The 20,038-nt window shown below is 36.4% G+C and overlaps 1 protein-coding gene and 1 non-coding gene across 9 annotated transcripts in view; both read left to right on the forward strand.

Annotated features, from left to right (window-relative positions):
- Nucleotides 1-8,122, forward strand: part of TRPC1 (transient receptor potential cation channel subfamily C member 1) — an 82,603-nt gene extending 74,481 nt beyond the window's left edge. For all 8 annotated transcript variants that reach the window (XM_002814130.6, XM_009239380.4, XM_024245261.3 and 5 more), the window contains 4 exons: nucleotides 2,613-2,788; nucleotides 4,251-4,452; nucleotides 4,711-4,905; nucleotides 6,267-8,122. In XM_002814130.6, coding sequence (XP_002814176.1) covers nucleotides 2,613-2,788; nucleotides 4,251-4,452; nucleotides 4,711-4,905; nucleotides 6,267-6,494 — 801 coding nt within the window. In that variant the 3' untranslated portion in view covers nucleotides 6,495-8,122. The remainder of the gene's footprint in view (nucleotides 1-2,612; nucleotides 2,789-4,250; nucleotides 4,453-4,710; nucleotides 4,906-6,266) is intronic.
- On the forward strand, nucleotides 1,649-1,711 carry LOC112132867 (U7 small nuclear RNA). Its single transcript, XR_002914573.1, has one exon. It is a non-coding gene; the product is annotated as a U7 small nuclear RNA (small nuclear RNA).
- Nucleotides 8,123-20,038: the final 11,916 nt, after the last annotated feature.

Raw genomic sequence — 20,038 nt, forward strand, 5'->3', positions numbered from 1 at the left:
TAATTGCAGCACTTTGGGAGGCTAAGGCAAGGAGGATAGCTGGAGGCCAGGAGTTCAAGACCAGCCTGGGCAACATAGCAAGACCTTGTCTACAAAAAAATAAATAAAAATTAGCCAGGCATGGTGGTATGTGCCTAGTTTCTCATGAGGCTTGAGTGGGGAGGATTGCTGAAGCCTAGGAGGTTAAGGCTACAGTGAGTCATGATTGTACCACCATACTCCAGCCTGGGAAACAGAGTGAAACTCTGTCTCAAAAATTTCTTTTTAAATTTAAAATTAAAGCAAGTCATGAGGTTTGTGGTGTTCTCATTCAGAACTGCTTACCTTGATACTGAACTCGATTACATTTATTTAAAACTTAGGTTAAATTAAAGCTACTTTGACTACATGTTTTAAAATTAAAATGATATCATACATGGTCACTATTGGAAAACCTGATTTACCTGTAAGCTGCAGTGTCCAGACCTTCCTCAAGGTGATCTTTTCTGTAGTTATCAAAAGCCGTTACTGTATTCTTACTGTCATAAGGGATTGAGTTCTCTACTGAGATGGTATAGCTTTATTCTAAGCAATCACAATCTGAATGGATGCTTTTCTTTCTCAAGGTGATCCAATAAAGCTGTCATTGATTAAGAGGAAAATGCATTTCTTCTCCTTTTTACATATTTTGAGTTTTCTGATTCTAAGTGTCCCCTGCTTCTTGTGTCAGAATTTTGTAAGGGGCCAAGTGAGGGAAGCATAGGCCTTGAAAAGTACCACATGGTCTAGTCAAAAGCACAAGTCAGGCATATTGGACCTCTCCACTATGGCAGAGTCTGGGTTACTAGCTTGTGGCGTGCCTAAGAATTTAAACTCACCTCTTCTGCTTAAGTAGCTGGTCCACTTTAGTGGGCTGGAAGCATCTGGCCAGTTGCCTGTGGCTACCATTTTGTATCACTGAAAGCGAGGATGTGCTATGCTGGCAGACTTGGGCCAATTAGGAATTTTATTTAAAGCTTGATGTAATTAATTATATAAATTTGACCTGTTAAATTTGAGGAAGAGTTGTTTCAAAACACTAAATTTTGTACATTAAAAATAATGAGGCCAGGCACGGTGGCTCACACCTGTAATCCCAACACTTTGGGAAGCTGAGGTGGGCAGATCACTTGAAGCCAGGAATTCGAGACCATTCTGGACAACATAGTGAAACCCCATCTCTACTAAAAATACAAAAAATTAGCCGGGCATGGTGGTGGGCATCTGTAATCCCAGCTACTTGGGAGGCTGAGGCAGGAGAATCATTTGAACCTGGGAGGCGGAGGTTTGTAGTAAGCCGAGATCACGCCACTGCATTCCAGCCTGGGTGACAGACTGTCTTAAAAAAAAAAAAAAAAAAGTCTGCCTTCTATACCCTTAGATATATGCCCTTCCATAGATAAACATGGTTAACAATTTCTTGTGTAAACTTCCAGAAATTTCCTATGCATATTAAATCATATCTATATTAAAATATGTATCTTGTCTATCCTTTAACAAAATAGAAATGGGAGCCATTCTACATATACATACTGTTTTATACCCTGCTTTTTGGACTTACTGTCTTACAGCCATCTTTGTATGCTAGCACATGTAGATGTTCTTCATTCTTTTTAAAAACAATGTTGAGTAATGTTACAGCTCTTTTAGAATTTGTCTAGCAGGCTTTCCGGTTTTTGCGGGAAAATCCTCCCAAAAAATATTAAAAAATAAAAGATAAAAACAATATTGAGGATTTTCTAAAATTTTTTTGCTAACTCTAACAATGCTGCAATGTAAATCCTTGTATATACATGCATCTTTGTGTACTTCCTATCTATTGGTTAAATTTCTAGGGATAGAATTGCTGGGTCAAAAAAGTACTATCACATTAGTCCCCAAATTTGTATGCCAATTTAAAAAACAAGAATTTATGAAAAGTACCTAATCTCTAAATTTTGAAGAATGAAATTAGGATTAAAGCTTCCATATGCACTATACATGTCTAAACTACAAAAGATACTCACTACTAATACTGGACACCCTCATTTGGCTTGCACACATAATATTTTCTTAAAATGGACCCAAAGGGAAAGAAAATCTATCACTTCAGCAAAAGAAATTAGGGCAGTCCCATAGGAGGAAATGCTGATTTTAGGAATTGGTTTAGAATTGGTTTCAAAAATCAGGTGAAATACTTTGCCTCATAATGATTTTATATTTGTAAAATTTAAGAAGCCATGTAAATATAAGCATTTATTTCTCTTTAAGTTTGAGCAGGGTGTTTTCCTTTTATCCCTTGCAAATTAGGCCTTTTCTTAAATCTCCGTATCTCTGCCTCTATCTCCATAGCAACAATGTCCTCTGAAACCCTGATCCAGGTTCTAGGAACATGCCATCTAACACTGATAGTGTTGGTATGATTAGAATGACTTTTTGTTAGGCAGATGGATTTTCGATGTTTTTAAAATGCTGATCTGTCTCAACCAGATGCAATAGAAGGGGTGGCCTGTGGATTATGTGTTTGTCTTCTTCCTTTTGTTGCTGGGTCATTTATATTTAATATTTTGTTTTTCTGATAATCTTAATGAATACCTGTGTAATATATTCCACAGATTTCAATGGGACAGATGTTACAAGATTTTGGAAAATTTCTTGGGATGTTTCTTCTTGTTTTGTTTTCTTTCACAATTGGACTGACACAACTGTATGATAAAGGATATACTTCAAAGGAGCAGAAGGACTGTGTAGGCATCTTCTGTGAACAGCAAAGCAATGATACCTTCCATTCGTGAGTGTCTTTTAAATGCTTTAGTAAATATATTTGTCTTTTTTTTTTTACCATCTTCTATATGAATTAGTATCTATAGAAATGGAACTTCACATTTTCTTTAAGAAATTCCTTAGTAATGTTCATAAACTTTAACAAATACTTATTTTTCATGAATCACTATGTCATCTTTACATACAGCATCTTAAATAGTGGGTCCAAGTTATTACCTTGTCTTCCCTACTGCAGTCTATCTTAACAGAGGCATTCTTGGCATTTTGTGTGTTCTTAGCATTTTGAGCAATTCTTTGTCAGTCCCATGTATTGCAAGATGTTCAGCATCTCTGTCCTTCAGGTATTAAATGTCAGTAGCAACTCTCAGTCATTGTTACAGCCAAAAACGCTCACAGCTTCAACACTTTTTAAGAGGTCATTAGAATTGAGAATCATTAGAACTTCATGAACATTTTTTTCTCTAATGTATCATAAGGATTTGAATAACCTGTTTTGAGGTAAACAAAATACCTCCCTTCATTTTTAAATAAAACAATGGAGAAGAGTTGTGGAAGGACACATTTGTCATGTTCTTATTATGTGTCAACTATTCTTTAGTTATTTTGTGTGTCATCTTATGTAAAGAATAAGATTAATGAGTATGTGTCAGTGTAGCATTTACTATATACCAGACAATGTTCTAAGTGCTGAGCAAATGAAGTATTAGTAAACAAAACTACCCTGATGAAGCTTACATTCTAGGGAGGTGATACAGGCAATAAAAAGAGGAGTAAAATATTCAGTATGTCACACAGTGGTCAGGGCTACAAAGACAAATAAAGCATGAGCAAAAGAGTGTCTGTGTGTCAGAGTTGTTTTAACTAAGGAGCTAGGGAGTGCCCCAGAAGAGATGACATTCATGTGAGGATCTAAAGCTGGTAAAGGAGCAAGCCATGAAGAACATTTCTGGGGGAAGAGCATTTACAGAGAGAGAGAACGGCAAAGGCGAGTGTCCAGAGTTAGGAGCATGACTGGTATGTTCAAGAAAAAGCCAGGCAGCCAGTGTGGATGGAATGTGTTGAATCAGATGGGGAGTTGTAGGAAATGAAGTCAGAAAGGTAATGGGGATCATGTAGGACTTTTTTGCCCTTGTAAGGATTTTGAGTTATTGAGATTGAGAGTTACTTGAAGGTTTTGAGCAGAGGTGTGACAAAATCTAATTAGCTATTAACAAATCATATAGGCTGCCTTGTTGAGAACAGACAGAAAGGCAGCAAGGGGTTAAACAGTTACGAATAATTTATCTTCCTTAGGGTCTCTTTGTTTAAAGTAAGGCATATCTGTACTGTGGAAGTCAACATCATTTTTAAATAAAGAATTGTTCATGGACTATCAATGTTTTATTTAAATAATTTTGATATAAACAAATTATTCATTTTTGCTCATTTCTTTAATTGCCTTTTAAACAGAAATGCAATTGTCTTTACAGGTTCATTGGCACCTGCTTTGCTTTGTTCTGGTATATTTTCTCCTTAGCGCATGTGGCAATCTTTGTCACAAGATTTGGCTATGGAGAAGAACTGCAGTCCTTTGTGGGAGCTGTCATTGTTGGTACATACAATGTCGTGGTTGTGATTGTGCTTACCAAACTGCTGGTGGCAATGCTTCATAAAAGCTTTCAGTTGATAGCAGTAAGTTCATTCTTTTAAAAACTTTATATTCTCCTCAGACCATACTAAGTGCATACAATAGATAAGATAGCCAAAGATTATAAGATTATAAGAACTGAAAAATAGTATTTTAAAATTAAATATAGATTTTTAAAATGTAAGTAATGTATAATAATTGCAAATGTTGAACAAAATTTTTTCTGCAAGTTGTGGAAACATCCCCCATATTTGTGTGTGTATTAATATTCTAGTTTGCTTTTTAATTTGCCTTTTATATAGAATCATGAAGACAAAGAATGGAAGTTTGCGCGAGCGAAGTTATGGCTTAGCTACTTTGATGACAAATGTACGTTACCTCCACCTTTCAACATCATTCCCTCACCAAAGACTATCTGCTATATGATTAGTAGCCTCAGTAAGTGGATTTGCTCTCATACATCAAAAGGCAAGGTCAAACGGCAAAACAGTTTAAAGGTAAGAAATTAGAAGCTTGAATGGCAACATAAAAGTTTTAACAATTCCTAATCTCAGATATTTCTTAAAGCATAAGTATGCAAGTTCCTAAGGGCCGTGACTGTCTGACTTTTTTTCACTGCTATATTCCCTAATGTATGGCATCGCATCCAACATAAAGTAAGGATTCAATAAATACTATTGAGAGTGAGAGGGCTGGGTGCGGTGGCTCACGCTTGTAATCCCAGCACTTTGGGAGGCTGAGGCAAGCACATCACTTGAGGTCAGGAGTTTGAGACCAGCCGAGTGAAACCCCATCTCTACTAAAAATACAAAAATTAGCCAGGTGTGGTGGCACGTGCCTGTAGTCCCAGCTACTCAGGAGGCTGAGGCAGGAGAATCACTTGAACCCAGGAGGTGGAGGTTACAGTGAGCCAGGATCACGCTACTGCACTCCAGCCTGGGTGACAGAGCGAGACTCCACCTCAAAACAAACAAACAAATATATACACACACACACACACACACACACACACACACACACACATAATTATTAAGAATGGGAGATAGTACTGTGATTTCTTTTTTTTACTTTTCAGATTCCTCCAATATATAAAATTTCATCTCATAGTTTTAAAACATGGGAAATATTCAAAATACCTATTCTGCCACTGTAGCTAAAGAATGACTACTAGAATCAGCTCATATTTTTCTGGTTCTTCTTGAAAGTTATTCAATACATCAATAATTCAATATATGTTACTATAAACCAGGGGTTGGGACATTTTTTCTGTAAAGGTCCAGATAGTAAATACTTTACACTTTTCAGGCTGAGACAAAATCAGAGATATTGTAAGCAGTGATACAATAAGAGAGAAAACAAATTTTCACAAAACTTTTATTGATAAAAGTCAAAATATAACAATAACAGTAATAATTTTTTAAACACAGGTCTACTAGTGAAAAGAATGGAATTCCTTTTGGGAGGGGATAAAATTTCACTTAACTAGAGTTTACAATTAGTGTTATTATCAATTGATGATAAATGTTCATCTATAAAATCTATTCTTAGTCACAGGCTGTAAAGTCAGGATATGGACCATATTTGGCTTGTGGGTTGTAGTTTGCCAATCCCTGCTATAAACTAAGGATTCCTAAGACTAATTTTTTTCAATCAAGATAAGCATAAAATTAAATTCATTAAACAAATATGCAGGCTATATTTGTTTTAAACAAGTGTTGAATATTATACCATGTAGTAGCAAAACTATAGTCTAATAAAGCATTTAAAGATGTGTTTGTGTCTGTGAATATATTTTTGAACTCTACCTTATTTAAATATCGTTTCTGCATATCCTTAGTATCATATTGTTGTTTTGAAGGAATGGAGAAATTTGAAACAGAAGAGAGATGAAAACTATCAAAAAGTGATGTGCTGCCTAGTGCATCGTTACTTGACTTCCATGAGACAGAAGATGCAAAGTACAGATCAGGCAACTGTGGAAAATCTAAACGAACTGCGCCAAGATCTGTCAAAATTCCGAAATGAAATAAGGGATTTACTTGGCTTTCGGACTTCTAAATATGCTATGTTTTATCCAAGAAATTAACCATTTTCTAAATCATGAAGAGAATAATTTTCAATAACAGATCCAAAAGACTATATTGCATAACTTGCAATGAAATTAATGAGATATATATTGAAATAAAGAATTATGTAAAAGCCATTCTTTAAAATATTTATAGTATAAATATATGTTATGTAAAGTGTGTATATAGAATTAGTTTTTTAAACCTTCTGTTAGTGGCTTTTTGCAGAAGCAAAACAGATTAAGTAGATAGATTTTGTTAGCATGCTGCTTGGTTTTCTTACTTAGTGCTTTAAAATGTTTTATTTTTATGTTTAAGAGGGGCAGTTATAAATGGACACATTGCCCAAAACGTTTTGTAAAATGAAGACCAGCAAATGTGGGCTGATCTCCTTCATAGGATACACATGAAATATAGAAGTTATGTTTTAAATATCTCTGTTTTAGGAGTTCACATATAGTTCAGTATTTATTGTTTAGGAGTATTATTTTATCTAAAATAATAGTCTATTTTTTTCTTTTGTATTTTGTTATAATCTTAAGCAACAAAGAAGAAACCCTAATATTTGAATCTATTTATGTCTTTCAATTTAAATTCACTTCAGTTTTTGTTATTGTAATATATTTACTTTTACATGGTTATAATCACTTTATATTTTTAATGTTTTTTCTTTTAATATTTTATATATACATTTCCATGTATTGATGTAGTCCACATTTAAATTTTTATAGAATTATATAGTTTTTGAAAAATACAGTCAGTAGATGTTTTATTTTTTAGCTATTCAATTATAAGTTTGCATAGCTACTTCTCGACATTTGGTTGGTTTTAATTTTTTTGTATCGTAATAGTCCTTTTTTTTTTCAAGTTGGAGTGAATGTTTTTAGTTTTAAGATAGGAGACACTTTTTTATCACATGTAGTAACAACCTGTTTTGTTTTTGTAAAACGTAGGGTCTCTTTAATGCAATGATTTGTTTTATATGTGGACTAAGGTTCTTGAGCTTATCTCCCAAGGTACTTTCCATAATTTAACACAGCTTCTATAAAAGTGACTTCATGCTTACTTGTGGATCATTCTTGCTGCTTAAGATGAAAAGCATTGGTTTTTTTAAAATTAGAGAATAAAATATGTATTTAAATTTTTGGTGTGTTCACATAAAGGGATGTAGCTAAAATGTTTTCATAGGCTATTATATATTCTCGCAGCATTTCCAGTTAAGAGGATATTAGGTATATAATTCTCTTCTTAACTGAATGTCAGATGGTCTTACGCCACAGGGTGCAGGTAACCCTTGGTCTGTAAGTACCACCGATCCAGGGATCATTGTCTAAATAGGTTACTATTATGTTTCATCTTGCTTTTGCATTTTTATTTTTTAATTTCCAAATTTTAAGTGTTCCCTCTTTGGGGCAAATTCTTATAAAAATGTTTATTGTAAAGTTATATATTTTGTCTACGATGGGATTATGCACTTCCCAATTGGGATTTTACATCTGGATTTTTAGTCATTCTAAAAAATACCTAATTATTAAAACATTTATAGAGTGCCTACTGTATGCATGAGTTGAGTCGCTTCTGAGGTACATTTTGAATGACAGCATATTGTAAGAAAAAAGGTGAATAAAATTTGACATTAGATTGTAAATGGATAGAGTCTGTTCATTGTATTACCAATTTTAAAAAGTTGAGATATACAGTAGTCCCCCTTTATCTGCAGTTTCACTTTCCATGGTTTCAGTTACCCACAGTCAATCATAATCTAAAAATATTGAATGAAAAATTCCAGAAATAATTCTTGAAGCTTTTTTTGTTTATTTTTTAGAGACAGAGTGTCTGCCCAGGCTCACTCTGCAGTGGCATGATCATAGCTCACTGCAGCCTCGAACTCCTGGGCTCAAGCAATCCTCCTGCCTCAGCCTCCCAAATTGCTGGGATTACAAGTGTGAGCCTCCATGCTCAGACAATTCTTAAGTTCTAAGTTGTTCACTGTTCTGAGTCACATGATGAAATCTCATGCCATCCTGCCTGGGCGTGAATCATCCCTTTGTTCAGCATATTCACACAGTATATACTGTCCACCACTTAATCACTTAGCATCATTCTCTGTTATCAGATCGATGGTCATGGCATCCCACTGCTTGTGTAACCCTTGCTTTATGTGTAACCCTAATTTTACTTTATAATGGCCCCAAAGTACAAGAGTTGTGATGCAGGCAATTCGAATACGCCAAAGAGAAGCTGTAGCCTGCTTCCTTTAAGTGCAATGGTGAAAGCTCTTGACTTCTTAAGGAACTTCAGGAAAGAGAAAAAAATGTATCTATGGTAACATCTACAGTAAGAACGAATCTTTTGTCTGAGAAATTGTGAAAAAGAAAAAAAATCTGTGCTAATTTTGCTGTTACACCTGAAACTGCAAAAGTTACAGCCACAGTGTAGGAAGTGCTTAGTTAAGATGGAAAAGGTGTTAAATTTGTGGGTGGACGGTATGAACAGAAACGTGTTCCAGTTGACGGCAATTGGGCTCAGTAGTATCTGTGGTTTCAGGCATCCACTGGGGTGTTGGAACATATCCCCTGTGGATAAGGGGGGACTACTCTACCATGTTTTGAGATAATCTGTCAAAGACCTGTATGTGAACATTTATAGAAGCTATATTCATGATGTCAAACTGAAAACAACCAAATGTCCATTAACTAGTGACTGGATCAGCAAATTGTACATCCATACAATGACAATTTTATTCAGCAGTAAAAAGGAATTATATCAGTCACAATCAGAGAAACAGAGCTACTAGGATATTTGCAGGCACACATGTATGTGTGTGTGTAGTGATTTGTTTACAGGGATCTGACATTACACAACTGTTGGAGTTGGTAAGTAGTCTCTGTAAGTCCCTGTTTTTTTATCTAATGCTGGAGCAGAGCTGGAAGTCCACAGGGTAGGCAGGTGGGAAGAAAAGATGGATGTCAAGTGGGAGAGATCAGGAACAAGCTAGAACCCATGAAGACAGACCGAGTCCCACGTGACTCCTCACATCTCCAACCTTATGATGTGGTACCCTGTTGGAGAAGTGTTGCCCTTTGCCACTTGCTTTTCCAAGTATGTTACTGAACACTCACTTGGCCCAGGAATCAGAGAAGCTGAAGGAGGATCCAAGGAAAGGTGGGTCAACTGTAGGCCTGGCTGCTGCCCCACATTAGCAAAGTGAACCAGCAGATAAGTTACAGCACGTGTGAGCTGCAGAAGTGCCCACATCAAGAACAAAACGGATGCTGCTTCACTTCTGCTCTCCAGTCTCGCATTAAAATGTCTCTTGTAACTGGAAGCATACAAGAAAGGGAATTTTGGGAAACATAACTAGGCCTAGCCAAGTTGATACATTATAAAGCCACCACAGGAACAAACTGCTGATATATGCAATAGCATGGATGGATTTTAAAAGTAAGTGAAAGAAGCCAGTCACAAAAGGCTACAATACTGTATGGTTCCATTTAGATGACATTCTAGAAAAGACAAAACTATAGGAACTGAAATCAGATCATTGAGTACCACGGTCTTGTGGTCTAGGAGACGACTGACTGCACAGCTCATCAAACTGTATGCTTAAAAAGAGTGAATTTTAATGTATAGAAATTATGCCTTAATAACCCAGACAAAAAATCTAAAATACAATGCTACAACATACTAAAATAAATAAGAAAATAACAGTGGAATCTTAAAATTCATTACCACTGCCAAAGAAAGCAGTGCTTGCATCTGCAAGTTGGTAGCCCATCACTCACACAGCACAGTGGGGTACAGTAATAAATGCCAAGGTGAATAACTTCGTATTACTTTTTCAAAATTATTTTTGCTATTTAGGTTCTATGATTTTTCATTTAAATTTTGGAATCTATCAATTTCTTAAAAAAAAAACTTGGGATTTTTATTGGAATTGCATTGAAACTAGAGACCAGTTTGGGAAGAATTGACATCTTTACAGTATTGTCTGAACTATCAACATGATGTAGCTTCTCATTTATTTAAGTCTTCCTTAATTTCCCTCAGCAATGTTTTACAGTTTTTAGCATTGAAATCTAATAGCATTATATATTAATAACTAAAAAAACAGAATGAGATTCTACTCACATGCAATCCCAATGAAGACCAGTTTGCTTATCATTTAGTTATGTGTTCAGATTTCAAAGCTTAACATCTTTCCTTAAAGTAACTACAAGTTGTTGTTATTAATTGTTTGAAGGATACAAATCAACTGCTAATCATTGACAGTCTTTCTTTAAAAATGATAAAAGTGGAAGTGCTCTTAATCTTATTAATAAATACTTATTATCTCTTTTCTACCTGATAAAGAAAACTTTCTTTGATTCCTTAGACTTCAAAATTTTTGTTTTCCTCAGAAAATACATGTATAAAATACCAAATAAATTGAGGGTATAGATCCTGGGAGTAAACCAACTGGGTCTAGTTATTCAGATTACACTAAGAAACTAGTAATGGTATCAGGGATAATCACTGCTCTGAATTTCTCATTTGTAAGTTAATTTATTAGTTTTCTGGCATCACGGCCCCATTCATAAACAAGCTGTGTTTCTGGAGGATATACTTAGAAGAATTTCCCATTACAGTCCTTCTCTTCATTTGATAATTTCACATTGTTTTTTCCTATTCTGCTCTCCCTACCCCCAGACTGAAATAAATACTTCAGATATGCAACACATAAATTAGGAAAATTTTTATATGCTAGTTGATGCTTTAAAAATAACCATCTTCTGTAATCCCAGCACTTTGGGAGGCTGAGGCGGGTGGATCACAAGGTCAGGAGATCGAGACCATCCTGGCTAACACAGTGAAACCCCATCTCTACTAAAAATACAAAAAAATTAGCCGGGCGTGGTGGTGGGTGCCTGTAGTACCAGCTACTCAGGAGGCTGGGGCAGGAGAATGGCATGAACCCGGAAGGCGGAGCTTACAGTGAGCTGAGATCACACCACTGCACTCCAGCCTGGGCGACGGAGCGAGACTCTGCCTCAAAAAAACAAAAAAAAAAATCTTTAAGAGACATGACTTCTGATATAAATTAAATTATAGTAATAAAAGAGGCAAAACAGGTTTGTGTAGGAGGTAAATGTATGTTTAAAAAAAACAAAAAACTACTATCCCAGCCAATCCAATATGTGACAGGTAAGTTCCTTTTTTTCATCCTGCTACCAGGAATCTGGAAAATTCTCTCTCCCCACTAGAAAGGTTATTTAATCCATCCTTCAATTTTAGGCCAATTTATTCTTATTGAAAGATAAAATGGGCCAGGCGTGGTGGCTCAGGCCTGTAATCCCAGCACTTTGGGAGGCCAAAATGGGTGGATCACCTGAGGTCGGTAGTTTGAGACCAGCGTGACCAACATGGAGAAACCCTGTCTCTACTAAAAATACAAAATTAGCCTGGCATGGTGGTGGCGCATGCCTGTAATCCCAGCTACTCTGGAGGCTGAGGCAGAAGAATAGCTTGAACCCAGGAGGTGGAGGTTGTGGTGAGCCGAGACTCAGCCATTGCACTCCAGCCTGGGCAACGAGAGTGAAACTCCGTCTCAAAAAAAAAAAAAAAAAAAAAAGAGAGAAAATGATTGAGTGCTGTTTTAAAAATTTTAAGGAGGAAAACGCACAAGCTACCTCAGTAACTCATTCAGAAATTGAATTAATTCTGTGAGGTAATTCAGCTTCTCATTTTAAAATTCATTTCCTCCAATTTTATTTCAACGGAAAAAGCAATCACAATATTTTCTGTGTTTGCTTGAATGCAGATGTTTTCTTCTCCCATCCACCCCCGCTGACCCCAGTGACAGAGTCTCACAATATTTTCCAGGCTGGAAGTACAGTGGCTATTCACAGGTGCCATCATAGCACACTACAACCTCCAACTCCTGGGCTAAAGAGAACCTCCTACCTCAGCCTCCCAAGTAGCTGGGACTACAGGAGTGTGCTACCACACCCAGCCTCTTTCTTTTGAAAAGCTGTAACACAAGACCAGGCACAAGAAGGAACAGTTCTCTCATTCTCTTTTGTATCCTCACTCTAAGTATGGTATTAATGTTGAATGGCACAAAGTTATTGAATAAAAATTTAGCCATTATCCGTTAGTGTAAATATTCTAGGAATGACATCTAGTTTATTAAATACTCTTAACAATTGTGTGCTCCAGATCCTATTTTCTCAAACTGGATTAAAAGAAAACTTAGATTCCCTACTTCAACCTTCTAATTTAATACACAGGAAAACTGGCATTTTGAGTAATTTGTCCAAGTTTATATACTGACTGGAGATACTGAATTCAATTGATTTTTCCTATCAGTCAATATATATCCAAAAGCTTTCCATTTTTGAATTAGCTTCTCATTGTAGGTTCATCTTGGTCAGCAAACAGAACTTAAGTTCCTACTTTTCTAAATAACTAATTTGTTAAAAACTTTTATGACGAGGGTCAAGCAGAGACCAGCAAGATGAGCAAGAGTTGGAGGAAGAGGATGGACAGGTAGGTGGTGAACATCATAGGAAAGGGGGAGTTAGCCTCAGAAAGTAACAGCCAGACCAGAAGGGACCAGAGTGTTTAAAGCAGACAGACTGGTGAATTTCATTTCTGTGCCACTTTCTATCCTAATCAATTTGAATATTCAGCCAGGCGCAGTGGCTCATGCCTGTAATCTCAGCACTTTAGGAGGCCAAGGCAGGTGGATCACCTGAGGTCAGGAGTTCGAGACCAGCCTAGATAACATAGTGAAACATTAGCTGGGCGTGGTGGTGTGCGGCTGTAATCCCAGCTACTCAGGAGGCTGAGGCAGGAGAATAGTTTGAACCTGGGAGGCAGAGGTTGCAGTGAGCCAAAATCACGCCACTGCACTCCAGCCTGGTCAACAGAGTGAAACTCCATCTCAAAAAAAAAAAAAAAAAAAGTACATATTCAAGGATCCAGAAACCACTTAAGACCATACATAAGGGATCTCAGAAAGGATCCAATTCAACTTCATGTTACAGATAAGGAAACTAAAGTTCTCCCATTGCCACACTGTGAATGAGATATCCAAGTCTTTTTCCTTTTCACCCGGGAGGCTCTTACCTGCATTATGTTACTATTAATATCAGTTTTTTTTGTGAGATGAATTAATCAGCTGTATGAAGTCTTACTTTCAGCTTGTAAATTTTCTTCATAGGTTTCTATACTTAAAAGCTTCATCTCATTGTTGAAATCTAACCCAATCTTAGTATTAGAATGCTACAGGGACATCATTCAGGCAAAGATGTTTCATTTATATCTAATCAAATTTTAGCCTTTTAAACTCAATTGTTGACTTTGTTTTTAAAAGGGAGAAGCAAATGACAAAAAAAATCAAAACCAGGATTTTTAATAATAACTTTAGAATATTTCAGAATAAATTTTTATGTATATCCCAGAGCTACTCACCCAGAACACCCGATTCCATGCATCCATGGGCAATCCCACACTTGTACATCCAGAGAGCCTTTGTCAAAAAGAGACTATTCGTGGCCTAGTGCTGTGGCTCACACCTATAATCCCAGCACTTTGAGAGGCCAAGGCAGATGGATCACCTGAGGTCAGGAGTTCAAGACCAGCCTGGCCAACATGGCGAAACCCCATCTCTACTAAAAATACAAAAATTAGCTGGGCGTGGTGGCGGGCACCGGTAATCCCAGCTACTCAGGAGGCTAAGGCAGAAGAATCGCTTGAACCCGAAGGGTGGAGGTTGCAGTGAGCCAAGATTGTGCCACTTCACTCCACCCTGGGCAAAAGAGGGAAATTTCATCTCCAAGTTGGGGGAAAAAGAGGCTTTTTGTGCGCCGGGTCCTTAATTCAAGCCTCTTAATTATAAAAGGAAAAAAATATTCAATGTTTTGTCCTTAGACTAGGGCTTATTTACACACCTAAGAGATAAGCATGGAAAATTTTCTATTTGAATCAGCTGCAGGTTACCTTGGGTTTTTCTATCTGGAAGAGCATAACATCTCTCTACTGTAATAGTCTTGTTTCTCCCTTTCCGATCCTAATATCATGTATTTCATTTTCTTGCCTTACCACGCTGTCTAGATCCCTCAGTACAATTTCTAATAGATATGACAATTTCAGGCATTCGTGTCTTACCACTGATCTTAACAGAAATGCTTTCAATATTTCACCATTAAGTATGAGCTTTGCTGCAGATTTTCTTGTCAACTTAAGGACATTTCTTTCTATTCATAGTTTTCTCAGGGTTTTTTGTCAGGAATAAATGTTGAATTAGATTAAATGCTTTTTCTGCATTATTAAAATCAAATGAACGTTCTCCATCTATTGTGAATAGGGCTCAACAGGACCTTTCCCCATTCTGTTAAGAATTTGACCTTTAACTGTAGTTTAGGTTACCTAGTAGTCTGATAATACAGTACGTCAGCTATGTTGCTAGGCATACTTGCTTATGGTAAAAATGAGCCCTGATAGGTAAACTGCATCTGGATTGGGAGGAACAATCCTTGAACTACGAATACCTACCTGATGGGGAGACATTGGCTGCGCTTTCCTGAGTGCCTAACTCTTAGAACTAGGCACGTCATCTGTGAGGAGTCAGGAAGCTGTGCTTAAGGAGTTGTAAGAGATACTGGCTTCTGTGGAGATGTGACCTTTCAGCTGGTGTGTCTACACCCACTTGTGTTCACCTGACTGAATCTTTTTTTTCTCCTTGATTCTGAGACATCATCTAGGGAGGCGAAAGAAAACAGCTAATGTTTGGCTGTGTAAACTTCTGCCAGACTGCTACAAGGATTCTCACAGAAAAAGAAATTCTGACACTGTCCTGCTGTTAAACTCTCATCCCTGTCCTATATCCTTCTTAGGACATTAGTACCAAGAAAGATCCGTGGTGTTTTTAAGAGCCTGAATGTTTCATTGCACCTCAGTCTCCCTAGTTAGTATTGCAGATCTATTTATTCTGTAAAGTATGTTCATTGATTTTCTAATGTTAAATCAACCATGCATCCCTGGGATAAAGCCAACTTGATCATGATCTGTTTTGTTTGCTGAATTTTGTTTGCTGAATTTCATTTGACAATGCTTTGTTTAGAGTTTTTGCACCTGTGTTCATAGGTGGAAGCAAGCAGACTGGAGATTTTCCTGGTTCCTACTGTCTCTAAAGTTTTGCTATTAAGATTATATTAATCTCATAAAAAGAATTGCTGAGTGTTCCTTCTTTATGCATACTCTGGAATAGTTTATGTCAGATTGATAGTATTTACCACTTAAATGTTCGGTAAGCCTTCCAGGTAAAACTATCTAGGCCCCAAGTTTTATTTGAGGAAATATTTTAAACTACAGATTAAATTTCTTTAATGATTATAGGACTATTTAGGTATTCTATTTCTACTAGAGTCTGTGTTAAGTTCTCAACGCCCAGCTTCACCTCCCTGCCTCGGAATTTGTCCACTTTATCTAAGTTTTCAAATCTATGAGCATAAAGTGGTTCGTAGTATCTTATCATCTTTTAAGATTCTGAAAAATCTGCAGTAAGGTCCTCTTTCAATACAAAATTGGTTTATTTATCTGTTTTTACTTATTTTCTTGCTTAATTTGGTCAGAACTTTGTCAATCATATTAGTCATTTTAAAGAACCACCATTTGGCTTTCCTTTTTTCTATTATTTAAGATGACAACTTTATTCAATTTCTGCTCTATGCTATTTTATCCCACCTTTTAAAAGTTTATGGTGTTTTCCTTTTACTAAGTTCCCAATTTGTATCATTCACAAATTAGTTTCCATCCTTTCTTTTATAATGTAAACATGTAAGATTATAAATTTTAAAGTGTTGTTTAAGCTGCATTTCACACATTTTAAAATGCAGTTTTTCTATTGTTCAGTTTTTAATATTTTGTTTTCCATTATGGTTTCCTTTTTATCATGAGTTGAAAGTACATTTCTTGATTTCCAATTTTTTTCTTGTTTTTTGTTGTTTACTTTTTGTTATTAATTTCTAGTCATTTACTGTTGTTAGAGAAGGCTGTTTGATACCAGCTGTTTGAAATTTGTTGGAATTTGCTTCATGGCGCATGGCAAGTTCTGAAATTGTTCCATATGAGCTCAAAATAATGTGCCCTTGGTTCTGTTCTACATATGTGTGTTAGGTAAATCTAGCTAATTGTGTGGTTCAACACTTCTATATTTTTAATGTTTTCTCTTTTAAATTTGTCGATTACTGAAAGAAACATGTTAAAACCTCCCATTATGATGGTAAACTTGTCCATTCCTATTTACACTATATCAGATTTAGTTATATATTTTGAAGGATGTTATTAGCTGTGTGCAAATTTAGAATTGTTATATCTCCTTGTAACTCTCTTCATCTTGAGTAATGCCTTGAAGTATTTTTTTTTCTAGTATTAATAAAACCATACCATTTTTGTTTTGGTTAATGTTTGCCTGGTATACTGCATTTATCTTTTTCTATCCCTTTCCTCTCAACTTTTCCGTGTCCTCATGTTTTAGATGTCTCTTTCAAATAGCACATAGCTGTATTTCTTTTTCTAAGCCAGTCTGACCATTTTGACGTATAACTTTCAGGACTTAGTTTAGGTGTTTACTGAAATTATTGATATGTTTGTATTTTTACCTTACTTTGTTGTATTTTTCCTGGTTTCACTTTCTTTAATTTCTTCTTTTTCTTCCTCTGCTGGTTTTAAATGTTGATGCGCTATTTATATTATTTATGCTCTATTTATATTATTATTTTATTATATTACCCTAGAAAAATTAATGTAAATACTTAAATTATCAAAGTCCTAAGTTAATATTTTTATCTTTCTCTCTCTCAATATGAGGTCTTTAGAATACTTAGGTCAAATCTTTTTAAAAAACGTTTGCTTGCTAATTGAATTTAATTGCAAATTTTTTGTTTCCATTTATATAAAAAAAATAAATTTGTTTGCTTGAATCCATGAACTCAAGCAAAAGGTGTTTCTGACTAATATTACTTAACTCACATTAGAACTTTCTGATTAGTGCCTGTTTAATTATAGGGCTTTTCTTTAAGGAAGTTTTTTTGTCATTAGTTGATACCATTTAAATACTCCAGAAGTAAATGGGAGCCTGGTAGCAGTAGTCTATTAATACATGAAAGAAAAGAAGGTAAATGTCTTCCAATTAAGGTTAACTTGCAAGTAAATACATAACAGAATTTAAGACTTGGGAACTTGGCAAAAATCTTAAATGTTCATTTACAGGAATTCGAAGGATGAAAATCAAGCTAGCAAGATGCTCTGAAACAGTGAGATTTATTTATAATTTTGAAATGTTTTGTGATACGTTAGTATGGTCACCTATTCATTCTTCATGTGTATTTGATTCCCCAAGTATAAATACTTAAAAACAAAAACAAAACCTTATCAACTATTCTTGAAAAATAAACAATTCCTAAAAGAGAAAATAGTATGGGATCCCAGAAGTTATGTAGTCTAACTCCCTCAAATTATAACTAAGGAAACTAAACCTCAGTCAAAATAAAGGTGTCTTAGTCCGTTCTGGGCTGCTATAACAGAATATCTGAGACTGGGTAATTCATAAAGAACAGATATTTATTTCTTACAGTTCTGGAGGCTGCGAAGTCCAAAGTCAAGGGCCCACATCTGGTGACGGCCTTCTCGCGGCATCATCCCATGGCAGAAGGCGGAAACTCAAGAGAGCACATGAACATATCAACACATGTGCATGCCCAAAAGAGAAAGACAAGGATGGAGTGGGGACACAGGGGGCCAAATTCATCCTTTTACCAAGGACCCATTCTCATGATAACTAACTCACTCCCATGATAATGGCATTAATCCATTCGTGACGGCTCTGCCTCATAAAAGAGCCCACCTCTCAACACTCTTGCATTGAGGATTTACTTTCCAACACATAAACTTTGGAGGATACAGTCAAACCATAGAAAAATGATTGTTTAAAAAGGAAAGAAATTACAAAGTGATTGTTATTCCAGAAAGAGCAGCTTCACGATTCATCTTGATTATCTCTCTGTTTTGAATAACTGAAGTAAAAGATAAACCAGTGCCACACACTGTTAACCGTGAATCCCCTAAGCAGTTGTAAAATACTGTGTCAGAGATGTCAATAGTATGAATAGCTTAAATTACTCTTCTCAGTTTTTACCCCACTGTGACTCAAGCCCCCACTCACCTAAAGAAGTCTTTCCGCTGGTCGTGCAGAAGGTTGATACCTGCCAGCATGCTGCTTGTAATTCACCAATAGGAGATTCTATTCAGAAAGAAGAAATACTGAAATCTTTAGGATTCCCTCCTAAGTCCCAGAACATGTATTCTTGAAGGGAAGCAACTTGCTTTGAGAAGGCTGGAATCAATGAGGAATCCACAGTTACATCCTGTGCTGGGCACAGCTGGTCTGTGAAGTTCAGCTGGCTAAGAGAACTTTCTAAAAGCTGACACTGGCCAGGGAAGCCAGTCACCCACCGTCATTAGGGTCTTCTAGTTCATCTACTTCCTCAGCTGCAGAATTCCCTGGTGCTGACAGCTCCTCAGTGGGAAAGTACAGGAGCAGTTTCTGACCTGCCTGCCAGCCCAATTTTGTCGTTTCCTTAGGCTCAGCCAGCTGCCGTTAACAGAGGGAACAGAGTTCCTTTTGAACTTCTATTTTGCCACCCTTTAAATGTCTGGTCATCCTAGGGCTGGGAATTAATGTTTTCATCTAAAAGAGTATTTTCCCTTATTTCCAAAACTTTGCTTCTACCGTGGAAGAGTTTGTGACCCACGTCTTTGTTCATCCCTAATGTTCTTTCAGCCTTCTTTGGATAGGGATGGTTATCCGCTCTCCCACAGCCCCTGGCTGGTAACTTCCTACAGGGCTGGTTGCTGCACTCATATAGTTGTGCCTTAAGCAGCTCTGTGTGAATGAAGGTCCTTTTACTGTTCTTCCACTAATGACTGAAAATAGATTTCTCAAAGGCTCTTAGCTGATACAGCCTGATCCAGTTAACTGGGGATAAACAGGGCAGCAGTGTCAAGCTCACTTCTAATTTCAAGTTCTGTAAAATGACCAATTATATAGGCTAGTAAATACTAGCCTAAGTACTAATATTTAGTACTTCACTCTTCAAATCAGGATAAGAGGGCTTTCCTCTGGGAGTAGGGAAGGCTCTTCTAGTGGCAGTGAGGGCAAAGGATTTGGAATTAGGACTCTTTAGCTTGATTGTTTCGTCTCTCAGGAGACATGTGCTCTGGCAAGTCACTAAACATACCTGAGCTTCCATTTCAATTACAAAATGAAACAGCGTGGACTAGATCCCTGAAAGATGTTATTCTAGCACTAACATTCTCTGTTTCTGCAGAGAGAAGAATTATAGTCTATTGACATTACTGGATCCATTTAGTCCCTGAAATTCTTGGAATGCTCTTTTAGCAAAGTGTAAATTGATACAAAGGCAATTTTATGCATAACACTATTCTTATTGCTAAAAGGGAATATTCCTTCTACAATGTCCCACTATCTATAAAAAGAAGTTTAGTGGTTGTTCTGTAA

This window comes from Pongo abelii, chromosome 2 (assembly GCF_028885655.2).
Source record: "Pongo abelii isolate AG06213 chromosome 2, NHGRI_mPonAbe1-v2.0_pri, whole genome shotgun sequence".
NCBI classification, from domain to species: Eukaryota; Metazoa; Chordata; class Mammalia; order Primates; family Hominidae; genus Pongo; species Pongo abelii.